The sequence below is a fragment of the Thamnophis sirtalis genome, unplaced genomic scaffold (genome assembly GCF_051295495.1).
Source record: "Thamnophis sirtalis isolate CommonGarterSnake01/CBP01778 unplaced genomic scaffold, rThaSir2_p1.2 scaffold_12, whole genome shotgun sequence".
Classification (NCBI taxonomy): Eukaryota; Metazoa; Chordata; class Lepidosauria; order Squamata; family Natricidae; genus Thamnophis; species Thamnophis sirtalis.
This window is the reverse complement of record NW_028261392.1, coordinates 28,748,639-28,768,435: the sequence shown is the minus strand read 5'-3', so window position 1 is coordinate 28,768,435 and position 19,797 is coordinate 28,748,639. Positions and strand designations below refer to the sequence as shown.

At 34.1% G+C, this 19,797-nt stretch overlaps 1 protein-coding gene across 1 annotated transcript in view; it reads left to right on the top strand.

The window, feature by feature from the left end:
- Positions 1-19,548, top strand: part of ANKRD10 (ankyrin repeat domain 10) — a 31,237-nt gene extending 11,689 nt beyond the window's left edge. Inside the window, exons 4-6 of the mRNA XM_014060379.2 lie at positions 12,591-12,814; positions 14,174-14,269; positions 18,102-19,548. Coding sequence (XP_013915854.2) covers positions 12,591-12,814; positions 14,174-14,269; positions 18,102-18,556 — 775 coding nt within the window. The 3' untranslated portion in view covers positions 18,557-19,548. The remainder of the gene's footprint in view (positions 1-12,590; positions 12,815-14,173; positions 14,270-18,101) is intronic.
- The last annotated feature ends 249 nt before the right edge of the window (positions 19,549-19,797 follow it).

The following is a 19,797-nucleotide window of genomic DNA, read 5'->3' as shown; positions in this document are numbered from 1 at the left end:
TGTTCTTTAACTTTTTCTTTAAAGGTGTTATGCCCTGCAAAATACTCAGAAAATCTTACAGTGACAACATACTGCTTGGACAAAATGGATGCAGTGTTCACTAGAACTGTTGAGTATAAGCTATATGGCTTATAATATAAATGACATTAGCATTTTCTCTTGAAGCTAGTTATATTAAATAGTGTGTTATAATTTAATCTGAAGAATAAATTCAGTTTAGTGCAAGATAATTCATTGCTTCTTTAACCCTTTGGTTTCCATTTTAATTAATCTGCTAATATTGAAACTCAACACAGAGATACATGAATCTTCCTGTGCATCTTTTTAAAGCTAATCAACAAATGGTCTTGGTAAAAATATTTCACTTTTATTTATTGCCATAAAAATATTGCCCTTTGTTTATTTGAAACTTCCCTGTGCCTGTATACTTTAAGAATAAGACATTTATGTTTTCAAAACTGAATGCCTAAAATTTAAGCCATCATTTATTTTGAGGATATACTGTCTTAAACTAAAAGCCTTAGAACAAGAGAAATGTTACAAAGATATGAAAATTAAGTATTAAATTTATGAAGAGTAGTTATTTTACATAAAAACAAGCAGGACATTTTGCTCAGTAGCTGTTGAATCTTTCTTAGTATAATACTAGTAGGAAACTCATTGGCTGCACCATCTTAACATATTTAACTTTTCAATGGTTTTTCCTTTTCTTTCCACTTGATTTGTTTGCTTGAAGATAAAAGGTCAGAGAGAGGCAATATCCTTCTCAAAGACTAGTTGCTGGGAAACAGCTAAAGGGGATGATGCACTCGGGTTCATTTTACAAAATTGCTTTTTGAAGCATTTTGTATTGGAATATGGCCACTAGTCTTGCACACATTGTTTGCTCATTAGTAGAAACCAGAAGTAATTAATATTACTTGCCTCACATATCAGGGTAATTGCAAGTCTTGTTAATAACAATTACATAACAGGCATCATAAAAGAATATTGTTGCAAGTAAAAAAGCACTAACCCTGAAAATGCAGAAGAACCTAGGTCAGGAGATTCATTTATTCATTTATTCTAATTGTACTCAAAAGATTTGATCATGGAGTTCAGAATTTGTATCTTCTGTATGCATTCCATCTAAACCAAGCAGTTTAGATTTCTTATATTGTGTGCTATATAGATAAATAATGATACCTCTTATTTACCTAGAACATCTGGTAAGCAGCTACGCTACATGGGCATTGCAAGCATGGACACATTTCAAATTAAAAATGCTTTAAAATGTGATATCTGAAAATATGTCTTTCAAAGTATTAGAATGTTCTGATTTTAGAGTTTTCAATTCTATTTCCCCATTTCAAATTTGAAATGTTTTACACACTGCTTTTCGAAACAAAAACCCACTAGACTTGGGTGACTAGTAAATTTTAATTAATAATCATGATAATAATGTAGGAGTTATATAAATGGCACTAGTGTATATCATAGAACATTGTTAGCATTTGTCTGACTTGTTGAGAATTTTTGTTACTCTTGTGTAATTTTCCTTAAAACTTCAGAATTTGTAGTGATAACTGACGTCATAACTAATAATTGCAGGATACCATACAAGAGTTGGATTGTTCTAGCTTTCAAATTGAGATAGTAATATCCTCAAATGGAAATGACATTTTAGGCATCTATTTTGAAAACTGGAGATAGTAAGTTTATTATATTATACAAGATGGTAAGCAAACATGAAGAATAAAACACATTCACAATACAAAGTACAAATCCCATGCTTTTTAAAAATCTGGTGGTACTTACCAGAAAGCATTCAGTAAAGTCAGTAAGAATCAACAGTACAGAAATATGGCTATGCTAATTGAACCCCTGCATTCTGTTTGACCTTGACTTACTATGGAACTGGCTTTTATTTTGCTATAGAGCAAAAATGCTGGCTTTTAAAAATAAAAAAAAGTGACAACATGCATTTCCAATTCTTCATGTTATATAAATCTGGTACATTAGGATCATTGAAAAAAATGAGATAATCCATATATACTTTACCTTGAATACTTTCAAGGAACATGTATTTAAAACTAAGCTTAAAACTAAAGATACTTTTCATCTTTAGACATGAAAAATGTTGAACATATGAGCATTTGGTAACCTATAATGCTAATACAGTTCAGTATTTAAATCATTGTTACCATTTAACTGAAATGGAAGGCTCTCTATTTTTATTACCTTCCTTTATATTTTTAATTTATTCCTGTAAAAAGTATGAACTTGCAGTTCTGAAATAAAGCAAAGAAAAGTAATGTAAGTGAAGATGCTTTGTTTGCCCTAATACTTAAGTTGGAATTCAAAGTTGTTTATACTTTAATAGAAAGCAATGTTAATAAACCACAGTGGAAAATATTTTGATATGTTTGTGGTATTTCTCATTTTAGCTGGAGCATATTCTGTGACAGTATGCACAACAGACATAAACATGGTTGCTCCATTAACTTGATTCTGTATTCATGGACACGTGAAGAGGGGAAGCAGGTGGTCCCAATGTCCTCATATCAGTAAAGGTTTGAGGTGTAACTTTTTAATGTGGACAGATAATATTTATTATCCATATTAGTGAAGTTTGATGAAAATGAAAATTGCATAACAAACATTTGAGTTGTACATTTACAAGTTTTGGTGCCATGTTTTCTTTTGCCTTTTTAGCATGATAGTAGTATAGTACTAAATATAAAGATACATTTCTTTTATAATGTTCTCTGCAGTATAAATACATATTCATAAACTTCTTTTTATAAAAACCTGTTATTAAACTATACAATTACATGAATGTGTAGTATTAAATGGAAAAGGGATATGTAGTTTCTTATTAACAAATACATGAAGAACAAATGCCTAGCATAGGAGTCTTTTCCTGAAGGCCATCACTCTGCTTAACAACTAATTCCCACAACATTGTCAATAATTACTAAGAATGTATTACTATTATTATTCTCTTCCTTCCTGGTATCTATCTCTCCACACTTATGACTATAAGTGATTGTATCTTTCAATTTATATTGTTTTTATTTGTTTCCTAGTACACCTTTTTATTCTTGATGAATTTATTTTATTCTCTTACGTGCACTGAGAGCATATGCATCAAAGTCAAATTCCTTGTGTGTCCAATCACACTTGTCCAATAAAGAATTCTATTCTATTCTATTAAAATTTTCCTTACAGTATCTATTCATGTTCTTCCAGCTTTTTTTGCAGCTTATGGTTTTTAAGTATTTAGGCTGGTTTCAGAATTGCAGGACTTAAGAAGAAAGTGTTAAGGATCAGATGAATGATATTCCTTCCTTTCTGGGAGACAACTTCAATGGAGTCCATTGAATTTTAAGATTAAACAAAATTACAAGTAACACAGCTCAGTATGTCTTCTTCATTCCAGAATAATTCCAGTGTTAAACTATTGATGGAAGCCTTTGTATTAAAAAAGAAAGAAAGAAAAAACTTTGCTAGGTTAAGCAGCTTTCCTTTTTCCTCATCTTGGCAACTGGCTATTTATATTCATTCCCATATATTTCTCAGTCTTTAAAGGCAACACAATAGTTATGCATAACATGTTAGTCAGGGGACTAACTACTACTTTCCAGCAAGGCATCCTGTAAAAATAATATGAATAAAATTTAGTATTCAAATAAGCTTCTTCAGCATTATAGTCTTTATTGCTAGCAACTCTTACCGCAAACAGTAATCATTTTTAAATATCACAACGTCTTTTGATTTAAAGCCAAAAAAATTGCAATATCAATTTCCAATCATTCTACTTTTTGCAAATTTTGTTTAGAATCATATCATAGATTGCAATGAGAAGATTTGCAGAATAATTCCATCATGTATAGATCAGCAAAATTGTCCTGGTAAGCTATCCTAATGCTAGGTATCATCTTGAAAAATCATTGCTCTTCTTTGGCCTTTCCAACTTTTAAGACTATCTACTCTTTCTCTTTTTACAGTATTGTTCTTATTGATAGCATTAAAAATACAGACTTTTTGTATACTCTAAATTCTCATAAAGATATTTGCTCAGTACAAATAAAAAAATATCCTTCTTTGCTTCTGTAAGTAGAGAGAAGAAAAAATGAGAAATTAAGTCAAAGAAAAAGGGAAATGTACCTAACCAAATGAATTCTGATCTTTGCAGTACTTACTGGCCTGATTATTACCATTTGTCATCTTCCCAAGTTATGTATCTTGGTTCCCTTTTTTCCATAAAGAACCCTTTTTAATCTGCAGAGCTTGGTATCACTGATTCATTTTTGTCGCATTTTTATCAAATGTCCATAAAGGGTTTTCCAGCCTTTTATAAAAGTAGCTGTTGTTCCTTCCCTAATCAGACAAGTCAATTTAGCCATTTCATAAAGTTCTACCATCTCCACAGTGCACTCCTCCATTGTGGGTATTCCTGAATTTTTCTCTCTTTATTCAGTGCTAGCTGAATACCGTGCTCCGCTACGAAACTAGTGGATAAATTGATACTTACAGCTTGAAAATTAATGAGTAGTTATGATCGGCCTCTTCTCTTCCCTTCTCTCTCTCAGACCTGCCCCACAGAAGCCTCTCCTCTCCTATTCCCCTTCTCTTCTCTCCCTCAGGTTGGCATCACTGATCCTCTCCTATCCCCCCACAGAGGCCTCTCCTATCTTATTCCCTTCTCTTCCTCAGGCTTGTCCCATAGAGGCCTCTCCTATCTTATCCCCTTCTCAGTTTAACTGCTTAGCATCAGAGTGTTTTTAGGTGGGGTGGGGGAGTAGAATGTCTTAAACTGCCAACATGTAAGCCAGATGAGTCATGCGCTGCCAACGCCCAAGCCCAAGTGGCAGTTGGAACAGAGTTCTTTTCAGGTGGAATGGGGGAGTGGAATGTCTTAACTCCTTAGCATCGGAGCGTATTAATAATAATATAAGAAATACTAATAATCTGATTTCAGAAAATCCTTTCTTAACGAGCACCTAAAAGCCAAGAGGAACATACGTGCCAAATTTCATGTTCGTAGGCTTTACGGTTCTGAATATTCTGGTCCAAAGTTGCAATAGTTGCAACATTTCATCTAACTAAAATGTTACTGTTTCTTATTTGTGGCAATTCTTTATAAAAGCTAGTCAACATATTTTCAAAAAGGATATTATATCTATTTTCCTGAACTATATTTATGAAGGAATTTTTATCTCATCTCTTTAAGTTCATTTAGTTTTACATGATGGTTCCTAACTTGGAATTGGGAGTTTAATCTGAATATGTGTATTTGGCCATTTGTTCAGTATCTCTAGTAGCAAAGATTCAAGTTCAGTTTTGGCTAAAGTAGCCTTCAGTCCAACTTCAGCTGATTCCTGCTGTGGGCAAGCCCCACTACTTTCATAGACTTATCTGTAGTTGCAGAAGTAATGGTTCTTTTTTCTACATTCCAAAATTATGTGAAAACGATTTCAATCATTAGCATTTGCTGCTAAGATCCTTCAAATCAAATTTCCCAATTTCTTCCATTCGCTTTTGGGAGGTGCTTTCTATAGGGATTATAAATGATATTCTCTTACAGATAATAGTTTAGATAATTAATCATAAATATATATATATGGATGTATTCAAGCAAAAAACCATTTGCTTTTTCTGCTAGAGAATTTTTTCCCCTAAAGTGCAGATTTAAATTCTACTGGTAGTGTCAGGTGTAAAGGGACAGTGAAAACCTTTGCAAGGTTGCATCTAAAATTAGTTTTTATAATTTATATAAAAGTCTTGGGGAAAATTAAAAAGTGAATCCTTTTGAAAATGCATCTAACAGCTGTTTAGCTGTTTTGTAAGTATTCATATTGTGAAGTAGAGAAGTAGACATATTGTAGTCCATTTACTTTTAAAGTAGTGAATAGGTTTAAAGGATGTTGTCAATATGAAATGAAAACATGGCACCATAATATCTGTGTACGTGCAGTTTATTTCTGCAACAACTCTGGAGAAGTTTTCCCAATCTGTCTTTTAAACAGTTAAAATAATCTCAAGATCACTTTGTTGTGTTCTCTATTTTTGGATGCCAAAGGGTTAAAACTTTCAGCTTAGAGTTTCTTAGATTGGTTAATTGATTAATTGATTGATTGATTTTGTTTAGTGCCCATATGTTAGTATGTGAGGAACCTGTGGAAGAAATACCTCAGTAGCAAGAGTTCTGCTTAATCCCATGTATTGGCTATTTTCTTAATGTAGGCATAGTTAACAATTCACTTTTATTTGCAATTTGCCAAATTTTAAAATAACAGAAGCCATGAGTTGACGATTTGTTTCTAGTACATATCATGTTTACATTTCAGAGAACTGACAGAATTACATTGGGCTTCAGGATGAAAATCCGTGCTTGAGAGTCCGTCCTTGAGTCAGGCGCACTGTCTCATGGTTAAGGTGGTCACATGATGTTGGCTTAATGATAATGAATTATGTGCCACTGCACTTTATGTATGTTACTATAACTTTAGTCTAAATGTTGCCTGCAAAATATGTGATCCCTTATGATGTAAGTTTCCTGTTTAATGCACCATTGCCCGTTTTTTAAATCAAAGAGAAGATTCTGAAACTATAAAAACTACACATGTCAATGTTTTTACAGCTACGTAATTCGAATTGACTTGATTTTTTCAAGTAATCCTAGAAAGGGGGAGCATTCCATATAGAAACTGCTGAAACTGCCACAGGTGCTTCTCCGAAAATCTTACAGTTGTGGCATTGAATGTTCAGTATCGCTTCCTTTCTGCACACAAGGCATACTGTTGAGGTATTTGTTGCGGTGATTGGTTTTAATGCTAATCTAGGAATTCAGATAATAGAATATATAGATTTGCATGCTTTTGCTTAGCCTAATTACAGTATCTCTTTTTATAATTTATAAACTAACAATATAAGTTTGAATATTTTTAAATAAGCATATTAAGAATGGAGATTTTGTTTTCTTAAATTGTCTCTTGACATTAATGAAGAAATATTTTAAGCTGCAGGAACTCTGGCAGTTGCATAAATTATTCTTGGAGGCTAGTCTTCATATGACCTCAACATCCCCTTTTTTGACAAACATTTTAGATATGTTTTGTTCAAAGTATGTGACATTATAAGTGGATATTTTTTCAGCTGACCTGTATGAGTGAAATGAATTTTCCTTTCTCCTTCTCTAGTAAACCATTAGAGAACTACCAAAAACTCTGGCAAAATAATATTTGTTACCACATTTTTTGTCTACAACTGTCTTCAGGATACCTATGATTTATTAGATTTATATCGTGCCTTTCCTCCAGGAACTCAAGATGCATGCACTGCATTTTTCAGTTTTTTCTTCCCCACAACAATATTATGAGGTGTATTGAAGAAAGAGGGACTGGCCCAAATCCACTCAGTGAACTTCATGGCTGAGAGTGGACGTGAACTTGTATTTCCCCAATGCAGCACCTTCACCACTATAACATGTTGGCTTCGAAATTTGCAGTCATGTTCTTATAATTATAATTAGCAAAGTAGCAATTTTTCAATGTCAGAGTTACTGTTCCTAATCAAAGTAATTTGTGCTCTGCAATCTTAGTTTTAGGAAGAAAATTCATTATAGGCTGTTAGAAATAGACTGGCTTCATATGCAACTTTTAATTCTTTCATTATTGAAAGGTAGCAGTATTCATATATAATAAACAGCAGCTTGTTAAGAATTGAAATTGTGAGATTAACATCAAGCATCTACCTTTAAGATAAGGTTCCTAAGGATGTCTGTTGATAATTTTAATAGGAATTGGAACTGCTGATGAATCTGTTTTTAGCTGAGAGCATTGCACATTTTTATGTTCTAAATACTATATGCTTCATCACTGCCATCCTTTAATAGCTGGTTTATAATATTATAACAGTCTCAAATGAATCATGACCTTAGAATGGATGTCATGGGGACATAGCTAAGTGGAAACTCAAAACAGAAGAAGAGTGAGACCACAGATGAGAAGATCTCTTGGCAAGAATAACCATAGACATGAAGCCTCTGGGAGCAGCACATTACCAAGAGGAATGTGGATGAGGCAAACGGGGAGAAGTCGCTATCAAAGTTGCCCTTAGTACTGGAAACCAAGGTATACATGCACATGCTAAAGATCAGAAGAATAGACAATATTTTTATCATGTATCGCAGTTACCTATTCAACATTATTTGAGTAACTAGATTTTGTTCTTTTCTCCAGTTGGCCCTTTTCCATTTGAAAAGTGCAGATTTTTCTCTTTCTTCTTCTACCTTGTTACCTACTTTTTTTTTTCAAAACTTAAGAAAACCTTTTTGTAAGCTGCTGCTGTTTAGCAGTTGCTGTCAACAATAATCTGTGCTCACTTACAATAGCCTAATTTACCTGCAGTATTTTCTCTATAGCACAGGATACAGTACTGTACAGTGGTATAAATACTAGAGTAATTCTTTGGATTAGCAAATTATGTATTGTGCCACTTCCAAGTGGGTTGTTCAACCCCCTGAGTACTGAATTTTGATACAGATAGTCCTCAGATTTACTATCACAATTGGGACCAGAATTCCCAGGGCTAAGCAAGATGGTTGTTAAATGTGTTACACCCAATTTTACAGCTTTCTTTGCCACAATTGTTAAACAAATCACTGCAATTGTTAAATGAATGATATGGTCATTAAGCAGATCTGGCTTCCTCCATTGACTTTTTTTTTAATCAGAAGCCAGCTGTGAAGGTTGTTAAATAGTGATCACATGACCTGAAGCACTGTTACAAATACATGCCAGTTGCCAAGTGCCAGAATTTTGATCATGTGACCATGGGGATATTGCAATTACTAACTGCAAGGATCTGCCATGTCACTTTTTCCAATGCTGCTGTAATTTTGAATGGTTGTAAATTGAGGACTACCTATATATAGTGTTTTTCTTTAATACGCTGTTCTCTTAAGCCAGTTTTAGATAAATTATTTCTATTTCTACCTAAAAACTATTTTCTGTTAAATCTGTATCAAATGTTATAATAAGATATGTCTACTCTATATCAAAGTCCACATTTTTGAAGAAAGTTTGAACGAGAAGAATTGTTTTCAAGAATTTTTTGCCAGATTTCTTTTAACCTTTTTTTGGGGAGGGGGTTAAAACCTAATGAACAACAACCAGTTATTCTGCTTTTAGGGCCTATTTTGTATTAATATATCTTTTATAATAACAAGATACGATAAATGGATCGCCAGGAGGTGTGTGTATGTATATATGTACGTATGTATGTATAGATTTATATTATGATATGGATGTTTGTCTTTCCTGTCTAAGCTTATTGTTCAGATCTGAATTTGGATTGAATTAATATTTATTTGTAGTATACTAATTTCATTCACTTGTCATCTCTTCTATGGACTCTTCTATGGACCTTGGTATAAAAATTGCCTTCCTATTTTGCTTGCTATCAAAAACCTTTGTCATTCCCAGTTACTGTATTTAAACTATCACTTTCAAACTCTTAAATTTTCCACTGTTAAGAAACTTTCTTTTCTTTACCATTAGAGATAAGGGAAATTGTATAAAAGGAAACATACTTCCTCTTTGTTGATCTTTGGCAGGGAGCTTGCTTATTCTTGAATTTCATTTTCTGAAATAAATTCCACTCTTAATACAACTTTGAAGCAATCTTATTTCTGATTCCCCATCAGATCTACTTAGGAGATCTACCCTAACTTTAGAAAGCTGGGGTTTTGTTTTTTGTTTTTGTTTTTGGTGTTTTCAAGTTAATATTGATTCCAGCCAACTGCCTGAACAAGTCTTTGCACTCTCCTTGGCAAGATTTCAGAAGTGATATGCCATTGCCTTCTCTTCTTAGGTCTGAGAAGGTGGCTGGCCAAGGTCTCCCAGCTGGTTTTGTTCCTAAAATGGGATTAAAATTCACAGTCTTCCAGTTTTTATCTGGTGCTTTAACCACTGCACCAAGCTGGCTCTATCTTTAGAAGTTATAGGTAAAGTATATGTCTACGTCACAATCTTCTATTGCACTAATTTATTTAATTAACCCATTTCTAAACCATTCACAACAGTGGTTATCATCTCTTTCAGAAATGGATGGTATAATGAATTCCTTTTGCTCTGACTTTAAAACTTCCTATCATTCATTTGAGTGGACTCCTCCGTTTGAAAACAAAAACCATCTATCTGCTTTCTTTTCACTGGGTGTACATACTTCTATCACTTCTTTTCCCACCAAGGTTTACATTGCAGTTGTTGAACTCTTACCTCATAGAAAGTGGCTCCATTCTGTTGCTCATTTTGCTGGTCATCGGTATCTTGATTTTTGCTTTGCAGTTGTTTTGAAGAACTGTGACCAGAGTAGATAGATTTCCTTTATCTATGTGTGAAGATAGTGCAGTATTGACAGTTGCATTTTTCATTGCAGCTGCCTGCTGAATTGATAATTTTCTTTATGCAGCATCAGTCCATAATTCTGCCTCAGATCAAAACCAGTCTCTGACAGAAAGTAGGAATAGTTTTACTCTTTCTTATGTCAGTGGTATTTAACATTGCTCATTCTCTCAATTCTGAAAGATTTTTGATGCTATTGAAACTGTATTTATTGATGTCATCCACATGAATTGAGCTAGCACTCAAATGAGTTTTGTTTTTCTACAGATTTCATAATCCCATCTATCATGATTGGTCCATCTTGGTCTATCTCCTTCCTTCTTGAAAAGATTAATCCAGGCACTAGTATCTGCCCTATATATATATACAAAGATATACAAAGAATTCGTTCAGAGTAGTTTCTTAATATTTTGATCCACTTTTAGTATGTCTTTTAATTGTTTTAACGGTTCCACAGTCTTCCATTACAAGATTCTTGCTGCTGCTATAAATAATTTTTAATGTCTATTAATAGTATGCTCTTCGGACTCCTTTGTTGTATTTCTTACCATTTCTTGAAAATTTCGGTTCTCCATTAAGCAAGAGAATTTATGAATAAATCTCCATTTTCTCTAATAGCATAATCCCTTAGGATTGCTTATTAGCTATATAGATTGATTTTAGATTTTTTTTTAGAATTACAGTAGACATTTCCGCTGATGTTTATTATATGATGGTCTTGGCTTTCACTTACATCTTCCTTCTTACAATCTCTGAGATTAGAAGTGTTTGCCAGCCTGAATTTAATACGTTTGTGGGTTCTTGACCCATTCCCACTTGCATGAGATGTTAATTATTCTTATTGCATTACATCTGTAGTTCAGCTCATAGCTATATCGACCTTGCAGATTGCCACCAAAAAATTAAAGTCACTTTCATTAATAATTACAAAGATAAAGGTTGCCCTTGCACATATGTGCTAGTTGTTCCTGACTCTAGGGGGCAGTGCTCATCTTCGTTTCAAAGCTGAAGAGCCAGCGCCGTCCAAGAGATCTCCATGGTCATATGGCCGGCATGACTAAATGCACAAGGCACACGGAACGCTGTTACTTTTCCACCAAAGGTGGTTCCTATTTTTCTACTTGCATTTTTACATGCTTTTGAGCTGTAGTTTGTTAGAAGCTAGGACAAATAACGGGAGCTCACTCTTTTACACGGCGCTAGGGATTCGAACCGCTGAACTGCCAACCTTTCTGATCGACAAGCTCAGCATCTTAGCATCCCTTTAATAATGACTACTTGGCTTGAAACATTCCCATCTCAGAATTCTTTCTAAATCTCTTTGCACTTTGAATTAAGCATGTATTAATACTTTATTCCAGGCATTTGCTTCTCTTATTTCGTAAATAACCCCAACAGTCTGTTTTTTCATTCTAACAATATACTGTGTTGCTTATGCTACATGATTTATCTAAGAGATATACAAGGCACAGGATTTTGTAATTGGGAAAAAAATTAACTGTTCTCTGTGCTATTCTTTGTTCTACCTATATATGCAGTATGTGTCTGTTCTGTCATGTTTTCAGCAAGTATTGAATTCTTCAGATAACTGCCTGAATAATTTCAGTTTTAAAGCTCAAAATCTTAATATATCTTGTACAATAGTGCTTCAAGGAACTGAATAATATTCTACCACTTATGATGTCACAAACTTTGATATAAGCTGCCAGCTTAGTACAAAACATAAACATTGGCAAGATATACACCTGCATACCTACTTTTTATTGTTAAGAAGAACTGCAATATTTTCGTGGTATGAGATTCTAGAATGCTGCGGACTCTTATAACAATTATTTTGAATATTTATTTACAGATAATTCCTTTTAATAAAAGAGATGATATAAGTCAGGAGTTGGATCAAATGTCTGAAGTTTATGTAAAGGTGAGATGCTTCAGGCTGCAGGCAAGACGTTTTAGCAATTTCAGGCACTTAATTAGGAATTTTTATGGCACATAATGATACTTAATTGTACTGCTTCCCAAATTTTGCTTAGAATGCAGATATGTGCTCAAAAGATTAGTGATATAATTTTAAACTGGATAGCTTAAATGCCCTTACTGGGGGAAAAGAAACGCTCATCTTCAGAATTAGTAAAATCAACAGCAGTCACCATAATATTTTTATTATGGGGTGTAATTCAATATATTTGTATTGTGCAGCTTACGAAATGCCAGTGGCCTGACAGCAGCAGATCTTGCTCATACCCAGGGCTTCCAAGAATGTGCTCAGTTGCTCTTCAACCTTCAGAACTACCCATTGAACCATTTCTATAGCAATGGCACCTTAAATGGGGTCCATCAGAATACTAGTCAAAGAGGGCCTAGTCGAAAACGATCTTTTGAAGATATGAACAATTTTGGAATGAAGAAAGCTAGAACTGAAGGTGAGACTTTGGGGATCTGTTTCACTCCAGTTGAAAAATGGGAATAGTGGGTGAGGTAATCCTTCAGTTTGGGTGAGATATCATCAATATGTGAATGACTTTTGGCTTTATATCTCTACTCCAGACCACTTGAGTGATGATGTGGATGTCTGGAGGCTGTTTGGATTTGTATGGCTCAATGGCTACAGGTGTTTGGGTCTTCCAGAGATAAGATTCTTCCATCTCTAGTTCTGGATGGGGTGGCACTATCTCACAAATCCAGTGCAGGGGGTCCTCCTAGATTCACAACTCAGTTGTGTCCATTCCTGGAGTGGGAGTCCCTGCTCACTTTCACTTATGTCCTTGTAGCCTCCCACTTAGATTACTGTAACATGCTCTAGCATTCAGAAACTTCAATTGCTGGAAAATGTACAGGTAATAAATGGTGCCCACTACACAGTACATACACAGTACATGTAACAACACTACTCTGTGAGGTCTACCGGCTGTCGGTGTGTTTCAAGGTGCTGGTTGTCATCTTTCAATCCCTACATGACTTGGAACAGGGTTTCCTGAAGGACCATCTTTTTCCATGAGTTTCTACTCATCCAACCAATTGGGCATGCTGCAGATCCAAACAGTCAGAGTGTCTATTAACAGGAACTAGAAGACAGTCCTTTTCTGCTGTAGACCCTGCCTTATGAAATATTGTCCCCTGGAGATTACAATCCTGTTGGCTTTTTGCAAACCTTTAAAAACTTGGCTATGTATTCAGGCCTGAATGGGTTAAGCAATCATTACTTAGCTTTACTATTACTTGGTTAATCATCACAGCTGCTGTTTATACTTATTTATATTGTGGGTTTTCATGGTTTTAATGTTTTACATCATTTTAATAGTTATTTATATTATGGATATTTTTATTTTAATGTTTTTTACATTGTTTCAATGGTTCTATAATTTTAGAACTGAAAGCCTCCCAGAGACACTTGGTTGAATTGAGTGGCTAAAGAAATTGAATGAATAATATTTTTACAGCAAATCTGAAAAATGTGCTATTGTTAAGTATCTCTCATTCTGAAATTATCAATATAGTCAGTACATTCAGGTGACCAGTTTTGAGTAAAACATGCTATGTAAAACAGGAATTGTTTATAAACCTTGACATGGCAAATAAATATGCTGAGGTAGATAGAGTTCAAGATTTGTAATGGCCTGGGAGACAGACTGGTAGAGGTGAGATTTGAGATTGACCCTTAAGACTTTCATATCACCTGCCCAAAACATTGGTGTTGTCCTTTTTTTTTTATAGAGGTGTAATTTTTTTTATTTTGGATTAAGAACTTGTGTACTGTTCTGAATATGTTTTTTCTCAAACAGATCAAAGTTTTGATGGCCTAATACCAATGACAAATGGAGGAAATGAAGAGGATGCTAACAATATGCATGTTGATAGAGAGTTTGCTCTTATATCAGGTGGGAGACAAGAGTTTCCTGTTAACCACAAGATAATGCACATGGTTGAAGAAAAAAAACAGAAGAATGATTCTGTTGAGCCCAAAGAGATTGAAATTTACACCGTTTCCGCAATGCAAACACCTTGTTGTTGCAAGAATCAGTATGCATTTTATCTATAGCTTTACCTTATTGAGTATGTCCAAACTCTTAAGCTATTTTAATGCTATAAAGTACCTTAAAGCTTCCTAATTAGCATGAATATTTGTAGAAGGTGTTTGTAAGATTTTGAAAGTGTTGGTTTCGGGTGTAAAATATTGCCAGTGTTGAGTTAAATGTGCATGCCATGTGCCTTGATTACAGAGTATTGCTTTTTTTAAAAAAAAGAATCTTAATAGCTTAATTAACACACATTATTTATTATGATTAAATAAAAAGCTAATTGCACTGCCTACATAATCATAAGACCAGTTTTAGTATCTTCAAATAAAGCAATAGCAATAGCAATAGCAGTAGACTTATATACCGCTTCATAGGCCTTTCAGGCCTCTCTAAGCGGTTTACAGAGAGTCAGCATATTGCCCCCAACAATCTGGGTCCTCATTTTACCCACCTCGGAAGGATGGAAGGCTGAGTCAACCCTGAGCCGGTGAGATTTGAACCGCTGACCTGCTGATCTAGCAGTAGCCTGCAGTGCTGCATTTAACCACTGCGCCACCTTGGCTCTACAAGTGCTACCAGTTTTGTTCCTAAGTTATTCCATATGCATTAAAATATTTCCTTTTAGCTTCCTGCTGATGTTAACTGAATTAATTCCATCATCAATAGTCCAAAATTTCTATTGGAAAACTAAAGAAAGTGTCATCCATATTAATTTAATATGTAATTAATAATATTTCCTTTTCAAGGGTGGGTACTTACATTGGGAATATTCTCGGTTCAAAAGAGTTCACTTAAGGCCAAGCTAAATGAGTCAACTCTATGGGTTGTGATCCTAGAATTCTAGGTACAAATGGGTGATAGTATTTTCATTAGGAACATGCCATGTGTAGTCTGTTCTCTTCCCACCAGTTTACTTTTTCGGCGGGGAAAATGGAAATTGGGATAGAGGGGGAAAGTATCCACGATTAAGTTCATCAAAAATATTCTGATATGGCTGCAAATTGAGCAGTAGCTTGTTTTTCAATTACACCACGGGGGTGGGAAACAACTTTAATGTATGTGAAAACTTTGTAAACTTTTTTTTCTCTTTGGGGTCCATGGAGAAGACTGCACACCTTGATGGAGTCAATGAAGTATAGCTGATATGATAAACATAAGATTCTGAATCTATATTAAACCCAAGATTCTGAATCACTGTTAAAATAATGGTAGTGAGCATTTTAAGAGGACTCATACCTGTTGGTGTATGATTTTATCTGAAAATTTTAATATTTTAATTTACTGATAACAGTTTTCCCAAGCCTAAATCCATTATGCAAATTGGATAACTAAGTCATTTTGGTATATAATTGAAGAGATTATCTGAATGGTAGCTGAGTTAGAAACCCATATGCGATTACTTAGAAGTAATCGGTGCTTAGCTAAACCATTCAGGCAGAGAGAAATATTTTGCAGATGTGTTTTTTAATAGAAATTAAGGTTTTTACTGTTTTAAAGTAATTTCAATATAATAATTGTTCTCACTTGAAATGCCTTTATGTGAAGCAAGAATTTTATATAAATGTTGAGGAAAAAACTACTAGCATATTTTGTGTGTTGAATACTTTTCCTACAGCATTTAAAATTTCTTTCAACTTAAACATCCAATATACTAAATTCTACTGGTCTGCCTATTAGTAGAAAGTGCAAAATGAACCGGTTTACTGATCCAAAACTATGATTTGTAAATCAAAACAGAATTGGCAATCATGACTCATAAAAACTACCTTTAATGGTATAACAAGGTTACCTAATGGGGGAAACTAAAGCAGTAGACTAGTTGAATAAATTGTAGCCAGTGACATTAAATGGTCCCCTTGAGGTGAAACATTGATATCACAAATTACTTGTGCACTTGCAGTGCTGAAGCTGAAAGTATTAATAAAAGTTAGCACTTTGCAAAAATAAAGCCAAATTCTCCTAAACAAAAAATACCCGTCTTTAGAAATAGAACTTGCCAAACATAGCACTACTTTTTCTGTACATTTTATTATTTCTTGCAATGAGTTCTCTAGGGCTACATTAATATTTTCATGCCCTATTTATGAATAATTCCATTAAATGTCCAATTTAAAGTACATTATGTCTGTGATATTATTGCGCTCATGATTTATTGGTGTAATATATAAATGGCACTTTGGAATATTGTACATTCTAAAGATGGTTTCATTTTGCTTTTTATTTTAAATAAAATTGCTGATAACACACTGCATAGCCATTCTTGAATTTTTACAACCCTTTTCATAATTGTAGGAATCCAAGAATTTTCATAATTATTGTTTACTATATGCATATTGTAATCTGAACTTAAAATAACTATACTATTTACTAGTTTAGTATCTTTTAAACCTTATAAAACAAAGATTTTATAGCATTTAAAATTGCACTTAACATTACAGGTAGTCCTTGACATACAACAGAAATGGAGTCTCTATTATAGTCCTGTGTCATGATGATTGTAAAACAGGTTGGTCACATGAAAAAGATTTTATGATCTTTTTTGCAGTCATTAAGTAAATCCGTGACTCACTAAGAGTACAGTTGTGCCAAAAAAAGAAGTTCTGGATTTTGGTTAAAAAAACTGTCTTAAAACATGGTCACATAACCTCGAGATGGTACAAACAACCATAACTGGGTCCATCTTGCCAGGATTGTGGAGTTTGGTCACATAACCACAGAGGGGATCCAGCAGTCAGAACTTCAAATCTGGATCACAGGTCTCCTTTTTCAGGTCATCATAACTTCAAACATTCGTTAAGCAACTAGTCCTAAGTCCAGGGCTACCTGTATTTATGTCCTTTATCCCCAAATACCTCTTGCAGTTTTGTATGATGTAGTATATGCTAACAATAACTGTTGGAAAAATGCCTACAGTTTACCCTAGACCAGTGATGGTGAACCTTTTCTGCACCAAGAGCCCAAACAGGAATGCGCACACTGGAAACCTGAAGACCAGTTGGCCAGTGCGCATGCATGCGCCAGCCAGCTGGTCTTTGGGTTTCCCATGCGCACCAGCCAGCTGGTCTTTGGGTTTTCCATGCGCACCAGCCAGCTGGTCTTTGGGTTTTTAGAAACCAGAAAAGCAGCTGGCAACAGTGTGTGTGCCCACTGAGAGGTGGCACACAGGCCCTAGGCATAGGTACTTAATATAAACCCACTGTGTCTATGGAGATTCTCAATCATCTGTGTCGTGCTTGTCTCAAAAGTACTTTTTCCCAAAGGCCACTGGACTTATTTTCTTTCTTCGAAAGCATTCCCTTTCTCATCTAAGAAACTTCTTCATTTCTTCTGAAGACGCTTCTTGGACGAGAAGCGAAACGTTTCCAAACCCCTCCCCCAAGAAGGTCCAGTTGCCTTTTGGAAAAACACCTTTGAGACAAACCCATTGTGTTTGATGCAACATACTGTTAAGCAAGTATGTATTGCATTATGTCTGGATTAGATTATTTTCTTTATCGGAAAAGTAGCTATTCAGTTTTCAAAGATTCCTCAGATACAGGTGTCCTGATACATAAAAGAAACTGGTTAAGATCTAAAATATAAGTTTGTCCTAAGAGATGTCTAATTTATAGATTTTTTTGAAAAAGAGTATAGAAAAGGTGGTTTTTATTTTGAGTCAATTTGTGCTTGATGGGTCTATTTCTTAATACAGATATGAATTGCAGTAACTCCATATTGAAAGCATTGGCCAATGGAAATATCATCAATGGACATTTGGACTTCAGTTCCCCACCACAGCTCAATGGATTGAGTTCCAGGCGTGAAGAATGCCTAACATTGATAGTACCTAATGCACTAATCTCTGATCATAACCATATAATCAATGATGGCCATAGTGTTGAGGAACCAGCAAAGGTTCTAAATGCTTCTGATATGTGCGGTTCTTTACATCTGAATGGAAGCCCAAGTAGCCTTGTTTCAAATAGGCCCCCATGGTTGGATGACCTTGGAGATAGATTGCACTATGGACACTACCATGGTTTTGGGGATACAGCTGAAAGTATCCCTGAACTTAACAGCGTTATTGAGCATTCCAGTTTGATTAAAGTTGCAGAAAAGTACGATAATACTGTTTTAGGTACAATGTATCTTTATCATGGTTCCTGAATTATTAAAAGACACGTTTTCTGGATGTTAATATACTTTGAAATAGTAATACAAATAATGGAATTGGTATGGTAACACCTGAAGATGCAGGATTTTTTTTTGTTACATATTACTAAAAGCATTTGACACAACAGCCTTATGCTTCTAATTTTGCATGTGTCAGGTTCATTAGTTATATTAATAGCTAATTTTACAATAGAATATTTGTTTTTTATGACATGGTCTAGTTTTATATTTTTTTATTTGCTATAAGAACTTTTAGAATGTTTTCACTTTCATCAAACCTTTCTGAAAACTAAACTCTGTAGATTAGTTCATTTTGATATTAGCAAACTACGGTGTTTTGATTTAACATTTTCTGTTGAGACTATGGTAAGCAATATTGGTGCCAGTTTTGACTATGCAAGGAGCAGGGGGTGGCAGCAAAAATGATTTTATGTATTTGCTCAGTTTTCAGAAGGAAGTGAATTTTCTTAGATCATATTAATAACTGCTTAAACTGAAGCAAAGGTGAGGCTTTACATGTTTTAATTCATAACGTCAAAGCTGACATTAGCTTCCCCTACTTTTTGTTAAATGTTAACCTTTTGTATTATAAGATGGGAATAGGGTCATATTCTACAATTAACAGAATAAATTTGAAATGCTTTTTGCTTACTGCAGGAAAGTATCTTACCATAGTTCACAGAATGGCATTTTGACACTATAAACTATAAAAATTGTTAGAATGTCAAGTCAGTAGCTTTCAGCTTTATTTTATTAAATGCATGGATTTACTTTTTAAAACTATTGCTTTGTAACTTTTAAAATATTGCATTTTCAGTTAAAAGTAGTGGCCTCTTATTTCATTTTTCAGCAAATTCAGTATCATATTGATTGAATTTGCAAAGGTCAGTTGTATAAATTCTCTCTACATGTATACTTCAAAAGCTTTGTACCAATTCTTTTGTGATTTGCATAAAATTAAGATGAATGAAGTATTTAAAAACAAACTGATATGTCTGTGTTTTTCTGTTTCTAACGGGACCTTTACAAATTGAATTAGAAAATAAAACACACCACACTATATTTTAGCATTTTTGCACAGTAGCAGTTGTATTTGTTTTTTGTCTGCTACCAAATTATATTTTGAAGTGCACCTTATAAATTCTTTTCAAAAAGAAAAATCACCAACTATTAATATCAAATAAAGCACTGCCTTATTCTTGGTTCCACTAAGTCAATTATTAATAGAATAATAG